This window comes from Chaetodon auriga, chromosome 19 (assembly GCF_051107435.1).
Source record: "Chaetodon auriga isolate fChaAug3 chromosome 19, fChaAug3.hap1, whole genome shotgun sequence".
Taxonomy (NCBI): domain Eukaryota; kingdom Metazoa; phylum Chordata; class Actinopteri; order Chaetodontiformes; family Chaetodontidae; genus Chaetodon; species Chaetodon auriga.
Window position 1 is genome coordinate 1,293,252 of NC_135092.1, and position 17,877 is coordinate 1,311,128.

The 17,877-nt window shown below is 40.5% G+C and overlaps 1 protein-coding gene across 8 annotated transcripts in view; it reads right to left on the minus strand.

The window, feature by feature from the left end:
- Nucleotides 1–17,877, minus strand: part of dcc (DCC netrin 1 receptor) — a 388,720-nt gene that overhangs the window by 86,151 nt on the left and 284,692 nt on the right. For 6 of the 8 annotated variants that reach the window (XR_013079191.1, XM_076757427.1, XM_076757429.1 and 3 more), the window contains exons 24-26: nucleotides 14,520–14,743; nucleotides 12,187–12,303; nucleotides 2,328–2,477 (exon numbers count right to left, since the gene is read on the minus strand). Coding sequence is in view for 7 of the 8 variants with exons in the window: in XM_076757427.1 (XP_076613542.1) it covers nucleotides 2,328–2,477; nucleotides 12,187–12,303; nucleotides 14,520–14,743 (491 nt within the window). In the remaining variant the exon portion in view is untranslated. The remainder of the gene's footprint in view (nucleotides 1–2,327; nucleotides 2,478–12,186; nucleotides 12,304–14,519; nucleotides 14,744–17,877) is intronic. The other 2 variants (XM_076757426.1, XM_076757424.1) reach the window with 1 other exon arrangement.

Here is a 17,877-nt window from a genome sequence, read left to right on the forward strand (position 1 = left end):
GTCACCTCTTCAGCTCGTCTAGGACTACAATCCTCTCTCCAGACAGCAGTGTGGATTTACACAATGCTCACATGTGTAGACAATGCCCCCACTCCTCTCTGTACAGCCCTCCATTACGAAGAGAGCAAAAAGTAACAGGAGGGCCACCAAGAAAATTGTAAAACTGGGTGCCAACATTTGCCACACAGTTACCAAAGCACAATGAAGAGATATAATTAAAAAGAATGAAAAAAACACACTACATGAACAAAAAAAACCAACGAAAACGACAGAGCTACTGCAACAGGGGGCCACCTAACAGCGCCATCTTGCATTATCTATATTTCACATATAGACACAAGCATATTCTTCCATTCTACTCCACCAGCTCAGTCTCATTCCCAGGTCATCAAATACCAAGGCGTCTCATACAGACACACAAGAGGTACCCTTTAGCGCCTGTATGAGACACACCAGACTTTCACCAGATTCCAAAGTACAACCCATCTGCGGCAATATTAGCAACCGCTATGGCCATCCAATACATTCTTATTCAAGTTGAGTTTAGTTGTGTTTATTTACAGATCTTAACTTTATCTTTAAGAAGCCTGTTTCAAATTCAAATAAATTATAAGATATGCTCTATACAGCAATGGTTATTTCAATAATCTGAACTGATAGTCTATGAGTCAGGAAGCCATGATTGACGGTGAAGTGATTGAAGTGATAAGTACAATAACCACAGAAGTACCTGTTGTATGTATAATAGCAGTTGTAGTATTTTCAGTAGATTTTGTAATATTAGTAGTACCTGGTGTGTATCTCAGCCTCTACAATAGTATAAGTAGTATTATCAGAGCAAGCTACGTTGTGGATGATAGGAGTTGGCAATTGATCAGTAAGTGTTTTCTGTCGTTATTTCTGGCTCACACTGGGAGCTAGGCTGTTAGCAGACTTTGTTGTTGTTGTTATTGTGTCATGCAGCACTCGCTCTCTCTCTCTGAGTTTCGATAGTAGGGTCGGCTAACGCAGGTCATGCCCTCTATCTGTCGCTAGCCAGCGAAATGCTGAAGGTGCGGATTCAGCCGTGACGACAGGCTGTGACGGGGCAGAGCTGTGGCACTTCCTGTATTTAACACACCAGCTGCACTGAAGTATCAGCCTCATGTGAAGACCCTTTTGTGTGAAGACCCTATTGGGTAAAGACCTGCGAGTCTACTTGCGCAAGTCCACTGAGCAAGGACATAGGTAACCACCACTACTCTTACACTACTCCTGCTGCCTTTCTGCGCACACACACCATGTGCTACCAATATATTCTGGTCCTCCAGGGCATGTGAAAAAAAACACATTGGCCATAAAAGGCGACACAAACCTGAGAACCATAACTCCTTGTCCCAGCCGGTCCCTCTATACAACAACAGATCAGTATCCAGCTTGACACAGCTCTGCTCACTACCGCAAAATCTGCCAGAAACTTTGGTGTCATGATTGATGACCAACTAACTTTTAAAGAGCATGTGACCTCTGTTGCTCGGTCATACTGATTTGCCATGTACAACATCAGGAAGATTAGACCCTACCTGTCTGAGCATACAACACAACTCCTAATACAAGGCGCTGGTACTATCACGCCTCGACTATTGTAATTCCTTACTGGCAGGGCTCCCAGCATGCTAATTAAAACCTTTGCAGATGATACAGAATGCGGTGGTTCACATGGTATTTAACCAGCCCAAATGAGCACATGTCACTCTGTTGTCCATATCTCTCCACTGGCTCCCAGTTGCTGCCCGCATCAAGAATAAATCCTTGATGCTTGTCTACAAAATTGCCACCAAAACCACTCCCACCTACCTGAACTCCCTCATTCAGTTTTATGCTCCCTTCCGCTTACTACACTCTGCCCAGGAATGGCGCCTGGTGCTGACACCAGCAAAAGGCCCCAAGTCTCTAGCTAGACTCTTTTCTTCTGTGGTTCCCTGGTGGTGGAACGAGCTACCAAACTCCATTCTTTCTGCAGAGTCCCTCTCGATATTTAGAAGAAGACTGAAGACCAAGCTCTTTACTGAACACCTTGTTTCATAAAAATACAAACAAGCAAACAAAAAACTCTCGGTCGACTCTATGCACTTTTTGCATTACTTCATAGCGCTGTCTCGTAGCACCTATGTCCAGCTGGACCAGAAAGTAGTGTTAGGGCACTTACTCTTGTTGTTCTCTCCCGTCTAGAACCTTGCTTGTGATGTATGAAAATCTCATATGTACGTCGCTTTGGATAAAAGCGTCTGCTAAATGACAAATTGTAATTGTAAGTGTAACTATTAGTAGTAGTATTATTGCAATACCAGGTGTGTATCCTCTGTCCACAGTCAGGTTGGAGAAAGGCATCGGTCTCAGGCTGAATTTATTGTGAGTGAAGCCACAGGAGGGTGAATGCAGGATACCAGTATACTGAGAAGAGTCCAGAGCTGGCACAGGGATGGCACTGACCACTGCTGAAACAAATGAATAAAGCAGTCAGTTAACCAGCTGCAAAGGCAGCCACACAGTAAGACAGCAGTCAGTGACAGTACACAGCAGACAGGAATGTCTCATTTTGGTTATTTTCGTGAAATTAATTACCCAAATGAACAAGGTATATGATAATAAACTGTATCAAAATCATAACAAAAAATGTAATATTGAATAAATCAGACCTGCTCATTGATTAGCAACATCACCCACAATGACAGAGAATTACTGGGAAGGTATAAACAATACAACAAAATATGTGATAAATCTGTAAACACTGTCACATCACACAACACTAAGAGTTAGTGACACAGACAGTAAACCAGTAAATACAACTATCATCCCAGAAATCTTCCACTCAAAACTCACCAGCTCACTGTGCCAGCCCCTACCTGTCAGTGGACAACAAACTTTCTGACAGACAGGAAGCAGCAGATGAGACTGGGGAAAATTGCATCCAGCACCTGGACCATTAGCACTGCTCTTCTTCCTCTACACCAATGACTGCACCTCAGGAGACCTGTCTGTTAAACTCCCGAAGTTTGCAGATGACACAATGGTCATCAGCCTCATCCAAGATGGTAACAAGCCTGCATACAGATGGGAGGTCGAACAGCTGGTCCTGGTACAATCAGAACAAACTGGCGCTGAACATGCTTGAAACTGTGGAGATGATAGTGGGCTTCAGGAGAAGCTCCTCAATACTGTCCCCATCACACTCCTCAACAACACTGTTTCCACCGTGGAAACCGTCAGGTTTCTGAGATCCACTATCTCCCAGGACCTAAGGTGGCCTTTAAACATAGCCTCAATCATCAAGAAGGTGCTATGGAGGGTGTACTTCCTGCATCAGCTCAGGAAGTTCAACCTGCCGCAACAGATGCTGATCCAGTTCTACACACAAATAATCCAGTCTGTCCTATGCACATCCATCCACAGACTGCTTGCAACAGACTGTAAGGACTGCTGAGAAAATCACTGGTGCCAACCTGCCCTCCATTCAGGACTTAGACACCTCCAGACTGAGGAAATGGGCAGGGAGTATCACTGCAGACCCCTCACAACCTGGACACCGTCTGTTCCAACTTCTCTTCTCTGGAAGGTGTTAGATCACTGAACGCCAAAACAAGCAGATATAAAAATATTTTTTCCCCAAAGCCATCACCCTGATTAACAGTTGGCTAGTCATCCACCGACTGGCCATTTATCATCCAATAATGCACAGATTTTAACATGTACATTGATCACTTGTTGTCACTGTCATCATTAATACTTGCACATTGTAACTTTAATTATAAATATTATTTACTGTCACATCATTCATTGTATATGTTGTTTATTTATATTTTTTGCACTACTTAACTTATTGTCAGTCTTTTGTTATTTCTTTTTTATTTGTCTTTTTTTTGTCCTCACTGAGTTGTATGTCCTTTTTTCCTATACAAATTGAGGGCAATGTTTAAACTCGAGTCCGATTCCTTGTATGTGCACACCTACTTGGCCATTAAGCCAACTCTGATTCTAAGTCAGAGTTCACTACATTTAGGAAAGCAGCCAGCCAGAGCAGAGAGCTGCTGTAAACAGAGAGGAGCAGAAACAGTCTTTCTTATCGAGTGGTCAGACAAGACAGTGTACATAGGGTCACTCACGCACGCACGCACGCACGCGCACACACACACGCAAAAACATACAATCACACTCAAAAAGACAGTGTGTGCATTTCTTATCTGTCTCTCCCAGGTTTGTATCTCTCCAGTTTCCAGTCCAATTTGTATCCAGTCACGCTAGGGGTGTGTTCAACATTGCATTTTACAGTATTAATGTATGTTTATGCAGTGTTTGTGAAGAAACTTCAAAAGAAAACATCTGCAGACAGCTATGAACATATTCCCAATCTCATATTGAAAGAAAGTCTAGCAAGCCTGCTGTAATGAAATTACAAATTTAATCAGAATCATGAATATAATCTGAATGAAAGTGAAAATAATAAAACCATTATTAATGAAGGATGGCTGCCAAGAGACAGTGTACAATGACTTGTGTCAATATTCTTGAACACACCTTTCTCTGTTTTGTTTTGTTTTGTTTTGTTTTGTTTTGTTTTGTTGTCTGGCCTCAGTTATGAGTTGACAGCTGTGTGAACGCTGAGATGTACATTGCTGTTTCTCAATGGATATATATTCTCAATGATATATATATATATATATATATATATATATATGTGTGTGTGTGTGTGTGTGTGTGTGTGTGTGTGTGTGTGTGTATGTGTGTGTGTGTGTGTGTGTGTGTTTATGGAAAGCAGGCAGGGTGTTGTGGGTAAGCCTAATGCCACTCAAAATTAACATTTAAATATGCAATAAAGACTAAAGCAATGTTCCACTTTCTAAAAAAGTAAAAAACAATTTTTACTAATCTATTATCATGCGAAGTCTGGACCAATCACAACAGGCCATGTTACATTGGCCCAGGCCTGCTAAGGGCACAAATGCACATCACACTATGGAGGTATGAAACACAACTGATTGAGCTTCATTTCAATTTTTAATCAATATAATAAAAACTCAATTGAGGATTGCATTGCCGCTTTGCACATTGAACTGCCAATCACAAAATGCATTGCTGTTTGAATAAAGAGGCCAAAAACTTCTGCAGTGTGGCACTCTCTCTCTTGGTAAAGTCAATCTAGCTCATCCAGCAGTCGATCTCTCTCTCTCCCTTTTATTTTAACAAATAATAATCCAGCCAGGGCTAGTAACTTCCTTGAGTCTTGCCATCACTGTGAGGTTGAGAGGCAACCAGCGAAGAAGACTGGTATCAGTCAGTGATGTGTAAAAACACTCTTCAGGCAACACTCAGTTATAAAGCATGTGTAGTATCTGCTCATCTTTTTGGGCATCCCTTCCCCTGAGCTTGGAGATTTTTGTTGCTCGTAAATACCTTTAACCTAAAGATGGAGAGGCCATGATTATATTAGGCCCTCACCTGTTGTGCAGCATATGTTCTGTTACGACCATATTAGGTCTTTCTAACTTTCTGTATTTAGTTGTGTCCACACAACTCCCCTATATAATGCATGTTCGAGATGCTGTATGTGTGTGTTGCTTCTATTGGCTGAAACCACCCAGACATCGCATGCTGTCTGAGATGCTGTACTTGCTTCAATAAACCTTTATGAACAAGACAGTATCGGCGGAGAACTTCTTCATCATCTTCACTTCATTGCTGCATCGTCGATACACAACACATGCAACTTGTTAAATGGTGTGAAAATAATATTGATGAAAATTTCAGCATGTTTTCTTTCAGATTTCATGAGTGAAAAATATGTACATCACTATGTGTCTGTCTGTGTATGTGAAGACCACATAAGACTTGGACTGTTACTTTGTCAGCTTTAAGAGGTGTCTCTGAGTGTGTGTGTGTGTGTGTGTGTGTGTGTGAGAGAGAGAGAGAGAGAGAGAGAGAGAGAGAGAATGCTTCTTGTTTGCAGTATTTGTGGAGTGATCATTTAAAGAGAAGCAGGGTTTGATTATAGCAGTAAGATGACCAGAGATGAGCAAGTCTGATCAATACTGTTATCAATTAAGAATATTGATGATTTTGGTGCAGTGAGGCAGTGAGCTTGACCTACAGGTAAATGGAGGTTTATTTGTGTGTCTGTGTGTGTGAGAGCGAAAGAGAAAGAGAGAGAGGTGAGATGCTAAAGACAGAAATACAGATAGAGATTTAGAAAGTTTGGAATTTGGGAGACACAAAGAAAAATCTAATGCTAGATTTAAAATAAAGAAAGAGAGAAAAATGAAGACAGTAAACAGAAAAAGAGGAAACAGATAAGAAAGACAAAAGAATAAATCAATATAGTAACAGAGGGAACAAAATAAGGCAGAAGGGATTAGAATCAGATGGAAAAGACTCAAAAAAGATAAATGGGAAAAACAGACCAAGAAGGAGATGGAGACAGGGAGGAAAAGCAGAAAAACTGAGATAAAAGAGAACAATGGAAAAAAAAGAAGAAAAACACAAAAAACAGAAACAAAATGACAGCAACAGAGACACAGAAAGAAGAAAGCCAGACAGCAGACACAAAGAGGTAAAAACAGAAGGTAGATAAAGAGATCAGTTGGCTTGCAGAAATGAGATGTGGTGGCAGAGGGAAAAAGTTAAGAAGGCTTGAGCTGCTTCAGGAGAGACTGAGAGAAAGAGACAGAAGCAAAGACAGAAACAATGCAGACCCTGCAAGGGTTTTATATTCAACACAACCAATCCCACATCATCTGCATGTGGTTGCAGTTTAGTAAAATTCTTTAAATATTTCAGCAACATAAAATGCAGTCAGAAGAATGCTCATACAATTTTATTCATCCTGACCTTGTGTATTTTCACAGTAACTTGTTAGTAGGTGTAAATGAAGCATAGTAGTATAAGAAAAAAAGGACAGTCCTTTTAGCAGTTAGCTGTCAATAAACAGCTTTCTTTATTGACAGCATCATCTATGGAAGGATATCTAAAACTGGGCCCTACAGGTATTTCTAAATTCAGTTTTGAGATAGTTGATGTATTAATTCAAAGGCTGCATCAGAAGTGCTTGCCAGTTGGTTGCATACCTTTTAAATCCATTCCGCCCACACGTTTCTAATGTTGGAATTGGGAGGTTGTGTCCGGCCATTTTTAAATCTTCAAAAAATCTGACATTCATAAACATTTCGGCCTCTGATTCATCAACTCTGTGGAGATGAGAAAGTAACCAGGGTTTGAAATTCTCTCACTCGCTCCTATTTTCCATTCTTTACAGAACAATTTCTGTCACTTCTCATATGAACAACACTATGAGTGCAACACTATGAATGTTGAATGTTTGACAGGGGAGACTGTTTGAAATTATATCGTGCCTCTTCTCTATGATGGCCAGCTTTTCATGCAGCTGTTTACATAAGTTTATATTTATACAGTAAGTTTTTAAAAATTTGCACTGTGCATTATTACAAATCAGCAATTACATTTTTGGTTAGCCAATCGTGTAATCTGTCCAAGTTTTGTTATAATGAAGCACAGGTGCAAAACATTTTTATACCATTTTTACAAAATGTACTAAAATTTTTGTAAAAGATCACTTTACGATTAATTGGCTTCATTTTTTGAATGACAGAAGTTGGTGATGCCTGTTTAAACTGCTGTCTCTTGTAAATTCCTATAATGATATTCATTTTGTCAGGAAGAGGAAAACATTAGTTTTGTGATATCTGAATATCTTGTTGCATTTGGTTTCCATAAATGTTTGCTTTTCAATTAAGAACATAGAAGCACTAACAGGTGTAATGGATGATTATTTTGCTGTATTTATCAGTGCAACCTGATTGGCTTTAACCACCGCAGAGATTTCAAAGTTCAATAATGCCAAGTAGAAAAGTAGAAGTTCTGAAAATTACAAAGCTACGAAACCACAGCTCAGATGTAAGAATGACTGAGGAAGAACAGAAGACAGAATGTCTTCCTGAATGAACTTTGACAAAAAAATAAAATAAAGTAAAAGTGAATTAAAAAAAATGTAACAGAAACTGAAATGGATAGAAAGGGGGGAAAAAGAGTAGAGGATGGGTCAGTGTGTTGCCAGAGGAAGACAAAGATTTTCCTGTTTACACATACATACACACACACACACACACACACACACACAGGAGTGCTTGTCACATCCCAGAAAAAAACAATCAGTCACCTGCTAACGCACACTCTCCAGAAAATAATACACAAAGTTGTAACCTGATGGTCACTGATCTCAGCAGTTTCAGTTTGTTACAACTGCAGTAAACAATAACAATAACACAACAGAAGATGACTAAAAAAGGGACAGAAAGAAGGACACAGAGAGCAGGGTAATTACAGTTTGAAACTTTCAGCTCCCATACACATGCTCACAGAGTGAGAGGGCAATAATTAGATGATGTGCTTCTACACAAACAAGACACTGGTTCATGGATGTGTGGCGGTGTCACTGCTGTTCTCAGAGATATTGCAGATGTTTTGCATCAGTCTGTCTTTGAGGCAGTTCTACACTGACAGGTGGATCTGTTTATAGACAGCTACTACCACCATAAACTCCATCCACTGGGTGACAGAGCTGGCAGGAGGTGATATGGAGATGATTATAAACTGTATAAAACATGGACATAGTCTCCAGGACATCACTTATGAGTTTCTGCAGAACCATCGTCATAGTCAGTTACCATGGCTTGTGGCAATCTTGGCAATGCCTTATTCCACATATTTCCCAGCTGAGAGCATGGGTGGAGCTGAGCTGGGTTAAATGAGGCTTGCTTGCTGAAACGAGTAGTTAGCTGTCACTCAAAGCTGTCATGCCCACAAATATGCATAACTTCAAGCCTTAATATAATTGAAACCGGTGAGTTATATAAATATTCACCACCCATTTAGTTGTTATGAATGGGGAAACTAGCAATAGAGACCCAAACAGTTGTTTTGTACCAGGCTGTAAACACATTTCTGCTGTAACTTTGGGCATTTTAATATGGAAGTCTATATAGTATCATGACCGAAAGAACTAGATCGTGGGTACAAGCAGCCAAAATCGGTTTCCTCAGGAGGGTGGCTGGCATCTCCCTTAGAGATAGGGTGAGAAGCTCAGTCATCCGTGAGGGACTCAAAGTAGAGCCGCTGCTCCTTTGCGTTGAAAGGAGCCAGTTGAGGTGGTTTGGGCATCTGGTAAGGGTGCCCACTGGGCGCCTCCCCAGGGAGGTGTTCCAGGCACGTCCAGCTGGGAGGAGACCACGGGGAAGACCCAGGACTAGGTGGAGAGATTATATCTCCACACTGGCCTGGGAACGCCTCGGGATCCCCCAGTCAGAGCTGGTTAATGTGGCCCGGGAAAGGGAAGTTTGGGGTCCCCTGCTGAAGCTGTTGCCCCCGCGACCCGACCCCGGATAAGCGGTGGAAGATGAGATGAGATGAGAGATGAGAGGTCTTTATAGTTTCCCTCATTTTTGGAGCCAGCCTCAAGTGGCCACTCGAGGAACTGCAGTTTTTGGCACATTCTAGTTAGCTTCACTTTTCAGGCCCGAAGGTTGCTCCTTGGAGAAGATGGAAGTGTGACAGAGCTGGGCCCTGTTCTTCAAATATGGTTTAACTAATTCTGACTAACATGTTGTTATCAATCACAATGTATTTCTTTGATTTGTTAATCTTGGATGAGTCCTGGAAGAGCTGGAACTTTGACCAGACCATGTGATTGTATTTACATGAGGTTGGTGAGTTGAGAACCCTCCCAGCATGCACTGGGGCAATACATTAATGGACAGAAACAGATTTTGAAAGTACAATTAATTCATTGAACTGTTACTGTTCAAATGACAAACCCTGGTATAATGTCGTTACGTGTATTATTTTGTGCTTCTTTGTGTATTTTATTATATAAAGGTAATGATGCCTTAGTGTGAAAATTAAATAATATAACATGCAACTGATAATAAGTGGCTGGGGGCAAAGCTGCTGTCTTCAAACATCTACTACTGTGTTGCCCACCTGTGTGCAGTCAGACCAGTCCAATCGCAAAGCAGGACAGTAAACCTGGGAATGGTACTGTTAAATGAGGTCCCTCCTCAATCAAACTTCCTTAATTAAGCTTTTTTTTTTTTTTTTGAATGTCAGTTTGCCTATTTTTAATTGAAACTTTGCTGACCATGGATGCACCTGATACTTACTGAAACTGCTCCACAGAATTAAAATTTCTCCTATCCAATTAGACAAAGGAAGATGGGTGGAGGGACAGCCATCATATGTACTGATGCTCTGAGCAAATATTTCTTTTGATGTTTTTAGTTCATTTAAGTATCATGCTATCAGGTACCCATTCTTGCAGTGATTTCTCCGAGGTCTTACCTATTATCAGCTGTAATTCTGACAACATAATCATTATTGATGACTTTAATTCACACATTGGCAATAACAGACAAGAAGGCTTTTTACATCTATTGGAAGATCTGAGCAAACAACACGTTCATAAACCAAGTCATAGCTATGGTCATACCTTAGACCTTGTCATTACATACAGATGGATGTCATGGATATTGTTCTGTCTGATTACTACTTAACTGAATTCACTGTTTCCTTTTATATGCTGTTTTGTCTTGCATATAAATGATAGGCCAGAGTCTTTGCTAACTTTCCCATCATCTCAATAATCTAGTGGATAATCTATATACAAAATAAAAACCACCATGGAGAAAACAGAACATCCACCAACACCATACAAAACTGTCACAAAGCTGAATGGAGATTGACAAAGGCAAAACTTCAGGTGCACTATGCTATCTTAAGATAACTCCTAGCAGAATACAATGCAGCAGTCAGAAATGCCAGACGATCTTATTTGATTTCATAACATCAATTTCCATAATTCACCAGACGATACCCAGCTATATATGGGCAGCTGTGGCTCAGGAGGTAGAGCGGTCGTCCACCTATCAGAAGGTCGGTGGTTTGATCCCTGGCCAATGTTAACCATGAAGTCATCATTTGTGGTTTTGCTTCTCAGTAGTTACTGGATAGGTGCCAAAGTACTTTGGCAAGATACTGAACCCCAAAACTGCCCCCAGTGCTGTGCCATTGGTGTGTGAGTGGACAATGCTCATAACAAGCAGGTGGCTTAGCTGCTGGATGAACAGGTGTGTGAACATGTGAATTCAGACGTGAGTTGTAAAAGAATGGTCTCAATCGACAGAAAAGCGCTATACAAATACAGCCCATTTACCAATTTACCATTGATATGTCTGTAAGCTCAAATGATTACAGTTCTATCAATAACTTAATTACATGCATTTCTGATATCAGCTTGTGGATGACTCAGAACTTCTTACAGCTAAATCAAACCAAAACTGAGATCCTTATTATTGGTGCAGAGAGAGAGAGAAACTGTCTGAACAGTTACATCTACTTGCACTAAACACCAAGGAACAGGTAATTTGACTTCAACCTAAATTTTGAACATCACATTAGAAACGTGACTGACATGTCCTTCTATCAGTTATGGAATATTGCTAGAGTCAGACTGTTTCTACCACAGGCAGACACAGAAATGTTACTACATGCTCTTATCTCCAGCAGGCTGGACTACTGTAATGCTCTTCTGTCTGGTGTGTCTAAGAAAGCCATTGGTCAGTTACAGCTCATACAGAACGCAGCAGCACGTCTTCAGGAGAAAACCAGACAGAGAGCCCACATTAATCCAATCCAATGGTTTTGTCTCAGTAAATACTGGATGGATTTTCATGAAATTTGGTTTTGTCATTCACGTTCCACTCAGACCTGTGACAACTTTAGTGATCCTCTGATTTTTCATCTAGTGCCATCCTCAGGTCAAAATTATTTCTTTTTTTGTGACCAAATGCCTATAAAATTAATTATACTCCCATGAAGTTCAGATGTACTTTGTGTTTTGTATAATTAACAAATGTTAGCATGCTAACACTCTTAACATTATGCTGCTTAACATCACCATGCTCGCATTGTCACTGTGAGCATGTTAGCATGTTTATGTTAATATTTCCCACAAAGCATGGCCATAAGACTTTTTTGCTTTTTGCTGCTGAAAACCTTTGTGCAAAGAAAAAAAGTCAGTTAAAGGAGGTTTTTTTTTTTTTTTTTCAGAATATACAAAAACACACACAGACTTGTGTTACTTACGTGTATTGCTTGGCTGTGAGTCCATCGGAATCATCATTTTGCCTCGTGTCCCCCTCCTAGCAGCCAGTGAGTGCTCCAGAGTGGAGATGCTGCTGGATGCCTCATCACCGTCAGCTCCTGGAACATCATAACACTCAAATATCAAAACGGGGATTCACATTCATCTCTCCCTTCTTTAGGCTCTGGGAGAAAATATTCATATATTGTTACTTAATACATTAGTGTTTTTATTCATGATTGATGAATTGTGATTTCATTTATAATTATGTTAGAATTACATTTATAATCATAATAATTGCATTTATAATCCTAATAATTAGAATTATATTGATCTATAACTAATTTAAAATCTGAGTGTTCAACACATTGGATGTGGCTCAGGAGGTGGAGCAGTCGTCCATTTATCAGAGGGGTAGTTCAATCCCTCGGCAATCTACATGTTGATGTATCCTTGGGCAAAATACTGAACCGCAAATTGCTCCCAATGCTGTGCCATCAGTGTTTGAGTGTCTGTGAGTGGTTAAAGCTCGTAATGAGCTTTGGTGTAGCTATCATCGTATGAATGTACCACCTTGTACACCTCAGACTTTCAGTACAACTCTTCATTGTGCCACTTACAGAAGTTTTCAGACGACTGAACGGTCGTGGGGTGTATAAAGGATGGACGATAGGAGGAATACAGAGCAGTGATGGACGATTTTGTGGAATGGTCTAGTAGAAATCACCTGCTGCTTAACGTGGCCAAGACCAAAGAGATGGTTATTGATTTCAGATGGAACAGGATGACCACACAACCACTGTGGATTCTGGGGGAGAATGTCACAGTGTTGGAGGATCACAAATACCTCAGAGTGCACCTCAACAACAGACTGAACTGGAAAACTATCATCAATGCTGTTTACAAAAAGGGGATGAGCAAATTATATTTCCTGAGGAGGCTCAGACCATTCAACGTGTGCAGCAAGATGCTCGACATCTTCTTCCAGTCTGTTGTTGCCAGTGCAGTGCTGGGGGAGCAGCATCAGAGCCGGTGACATCAACAAACTGAACAAACTGATCAGGAAGGCCAGCTCCATTATTGGCTGCAAATTAGACACTTTTGGTGGTGGAGAGGAGGACACTGGACAGACTGTTATCCATCATGGATAACCCTGAACATCCTCTTCACCACCTCGTGAACAGACAGCGGAGCTCCTTCTCCTTCAGAAAATCATTCCTGCCACGAGTCATCATACTGTACAATTGCAACTCAAACAGTTAATCCACCAACCTCACAAACCCAAATATTCCAGTGTTACATATTTATCTGCAATATTGCACATACTGTCTATTGTTTGCATTTATCATCTACAACTGCACTTTTTTTTTTTTGGAACTACTGTAAATACTTGTTATACTTAGTTATCATTATAATATTATATAATATGTAATATACATTGTAATACATATTAGATAATTATATATTTAGTTACACTTGGTTATATTTTTAACAAAGTCCTGTTATTCTTGTATATATATTTTGTTACATTTTTTAACAATTGTTGCATATACTTTGTGTCTGTATGTTTAAACTGCTCACTCACACCAAACTTTCATTCTGCTGTACGATTACCGTTTTCGGCTGCGTATGTTACTACCTGCAGTTTGTAAGCTGCAGTATAGGATTTTCTTTTGGGGGGCATTTTGTTTGTGTTCAGTCTTTCTCAGTTGTCTTTTTTCCAGGTAATTTGTGGTGCTGGAGTGGTACAGGTGCAGTGTATAGTTGTCACAAGCCTAGAGCGCCCTCACGCAGCTGTAGACGATAATCCATGTCAGTCAGGACAGTTTGGCCTAGTGCAGCAATAAACTGTGACCTCACCTGACTATAAGTCGTAGGACCAACCAAACTATGAAAAAAAGTGTGACTTATAGTCCGGAAAATACTGTAATAAAGAAACAGTCTAAGTCTATGTGTGTGCGAATGAGTGAATGCAGGCTTGTGTTGTAAAAGAGTTTTGAGTGGTAATCAGACTAGAAAGCGCAGTATAAATATAGTCCATTGTGGAGATTTTGTATTGCTAGGCAATATAGAGATTAATCCTATACAACATAACATGAATGACATGAAATCTTCATCTGTAATTAAAAACTCAGTTCATAATTTTTTTAATTTTTATTTATTTATTTATATTTTTTAGAGACATAATGGTTAAATGGTTATGGTTAATTGTTGATGTACATTACACTGCATGTCATATCCATTTAAATATTTATTGCATTACATTTATTTGTCCACTCATTTATTACTTGAATGAGTGGACAAATAAATGACTGAATCAGCATCTATCCTGTACCTGAGTGGCTGCTCTTGCTGCCCATCTGGCTCTCTGACTGGCTGTGTGTGACCTGGGGGAGATCCTGGCAGGACTGGATGGGCGAATCATGTCCAGATGGGGCAACACTGGGAGCTTTCTCCATGCTCTTCATCTCCATCTCCTCGTGATGGATCCATAGGTCAGGAGGTCGTAGGTCCTTCTGGCTGCCCTTTCTCTTACTGGCACTGTGGCTAGCTCTCTTCCTGCACAGAGGACCAGAAACACAGTGTGGATATCAGTGGGCAGGTGGTAAGGAAAGGGGACATGTAAAGAAGAACAGACTGAGAGACTGATGTTAGTGGACAGTGACACATGGATAGTTAGTTGACACACGTAATTTTTCCTGGGGGGATTACTTTTTCACAGCACTGTACATGACAAGGTAGGGTAAGGAAGGGCAGTTGTAAGAGTCATATTCCTATGCAACCATCCAAATCCCACCAAAAAAATAACACACCATAACAGAAATGCACAATCCTCATACACTACTCACAAAAAATTAGGGATTTTTCGGCTTTCGGGTGAAATTTCAGGATGAACCTAAAATGTACTATAATCTTTACAGGTGAACTTAATTTGGCCTTCTCTAAACTTTTGAATGCACATGTCCAACTGTTCAATGTTTCAGTACTTTTTGCACAACTTGCTGTTCTCTAACAAGGAGGATGGGAGGAATGGAAAAATTCACAACAGGTGTTTGATCCATGAATCGACCAATAAATTTCCTGGTTCAATTAGAATTGGTATTTCAACAGTCCTCTTCATCATGCTGTTCACATTTTGATATCATGAGACCAAGACGACACCTAACAATTAATCAACAGTATCTCGCCATTGCAAGACTTCAAACAGGATGTTCTCAGAGGGAAATGACCACTGAACTTAGAGTGTCACAGAGTGTCATCAGCAGGTTGTAACAGAGATACAGAGAGACTGGAAGAGTCACAGAAAGGCATAGAAGTGGACATCCTTTGGCCACATCCCACACTGATGGCCGCTTCATTGTCAACAGTGCCCTGCACAACTGGATGATGAATGCCACTCAACTCCAGGCACATTTAAGTGACGTGAGAGGCACCCAAGTGTCATGTCAGACCATTTGAAACCATTTACATCAGTGTGGTCCGTGTGCTGACGACCTTCAAGGATATCTGACCACCACCAGGCATAGGCATCATCGTCTTCCATGGGCCAGAGAGCATTTATGCTGGACGAGGGGCGGGTGGGCCTTAGTGCTGTTCTCTGATGAACGTCGATTAACCGACTAAAACCTCTGTTTTGTCCTGGTTGAACTGTAGGAAATTCCCTGCCATCATAACTTGATATCTAAAATGCAGTTAAAAATGGTATCTATTGGCCCATCTATTGACACGGTAATGTACAGCTGTGTATCATCAGCGTAGCTATGGAAATTGATGCAGTGTTCCCTGATGACGTCCCCAAGAGGAAGCATGCAAAGGTTAAAAAGAATTGGACCTAAAATTGAGACTTGGGGAACCCCACACCTAATTTTATGGGTTCCTGAGGAACATGTATCCATACTTACATAAAAACATCGGTCTGGGAGATAAGAGTGGAACCAGATAAAATAGTACCAGAGAGGCCAACCAGGTGTCTGAGTCTATCTAATAAAATGTGATGGTCTACTGTATCAAAGGCAGCGCTTAGATCCAGTAGAACCAAGACTGTGAGTTTCTTGTTACCTAAATTCCACCTGATGTCGTTTAAATTCTTTGAAAGTGCTGTCTCTTTTACTTAAAAAGGGTCAAGTTGGATACGGTTCAGTAATAATTAAAAACGTTGGGGTATAAAGTGCTCTTTTTCAGAGGGGGCTTCACCACAGCTGTTTTAAAGGCGGTGGGGAAGACAACCGTCTGAAGAGAACAATTCATAATGTTTAAAAGCTGTTCCTTAAAGAATCCATAAAATGGTTTTAAAAGTGATGTGAGAATTGGATCTAAAAGGCAGGTTGTTGGGTTTACTTGGGAGAAAACTTGACCAAGTGTCCTCGCATCGACCAGGGCAAAACTCTCCAGTGTTTCCTCAGGCAAGGACAACAATTCAGGCATGTTAACAGATAAAACTTGTTGGAATGAAAGGCTGGATCTGATGTCCTTGATTTTGGTTCTGAAGTGGTCTGCAAAGTTCTCACAATGAGCGTCTGATGGCATCTTAAAAACTTTCTCAAAATTTGTGCTTGTTAAAATATCAAAGGTGGAGAAGAGGAAACGGGGGTTGTTTTTATGGTCTATGATGAATTATGATAAAAGAGAAATGCTTGCCTGTTTAACTGCATTATTGTGGGTTTTTAGTTGTTGCTGTAAAGTGTCAAGGTGGACTGTCAATTTAGTTTTCCTCCATCTCCTCTCTGCACTCCTGCAACGTCGTTTCAGTTTATGTATTTCAACGTTGTTTCTCCACAGGGGTGTAGGTTTTCTTTTTATTGTTTTGGTTAAAAGTAAAGCTACTGAGTTAAGAGTGGACGACAGTTTGCTGTTAAAATTATCAACAACGAAATCACAGGGTGCAGGTAAAATTTAAGCTGTGTAAAATCTTAATAAAATTTGCAGCACTAGTACCTCCTCACTGTTCTCACCGGGGGCTCCCGCTGGTTAAAACAGGTGATGTTAAAAAACACACAGTAGTGGTCAGACACAGCCAGGTCAACAACAGAGGACACACCAATGGACAGGCCATGGCTTAGGACCAGGTCCGGGGTGTGTCCTCTGTTGTGAGTTGGCTGTGTGACGTGCTGCTTAAAATCTAGACAATTTAAAAGGTTTAAAAATTCACTGGATATTGGGTCTGAGGTGTCATCAATATGTAGATTAAAATCACCAGTTATTAAAATCCTGTTATAAAAGGTGTGAATGACTGATAAAAGTTCAGAGAATTCACTGATAAAAAAGCTGATGAGTGATGGGGTGGTCTATATACAGTAATGCAGAGAATCAGAGGGCTGCTAAAAACAAAAGTGTGGTTCTCAAATGATGTGTGACTGTTAAAAGACACTCCATTAGAGGTCAGTGTGTTATTTGTGATCGAAGCAGTTCTGCCTCCTCTTCTACCCCCTCTAGTAGAAAATAAAAAATTAAAATTTGGTTCGGAAGCCTCGGTGAGAACAACAGGTGCATCAGTGCCAAGCTATGTCTAGGTTAAAAGAAGACAGTCTAACTTATAATCTAAAATCACATCATTCATTAAAAGTCTTGTTTAAAAGCTGCATTCTGGTAATTGCGGGAAATATGATGCCAGGCAGGGAAAGATGAACCAGGCTCACTTGTGATGTGCCACTGGTCGGGCAACATTGCTGAGTTCATGCTGAATTCAGCACTGC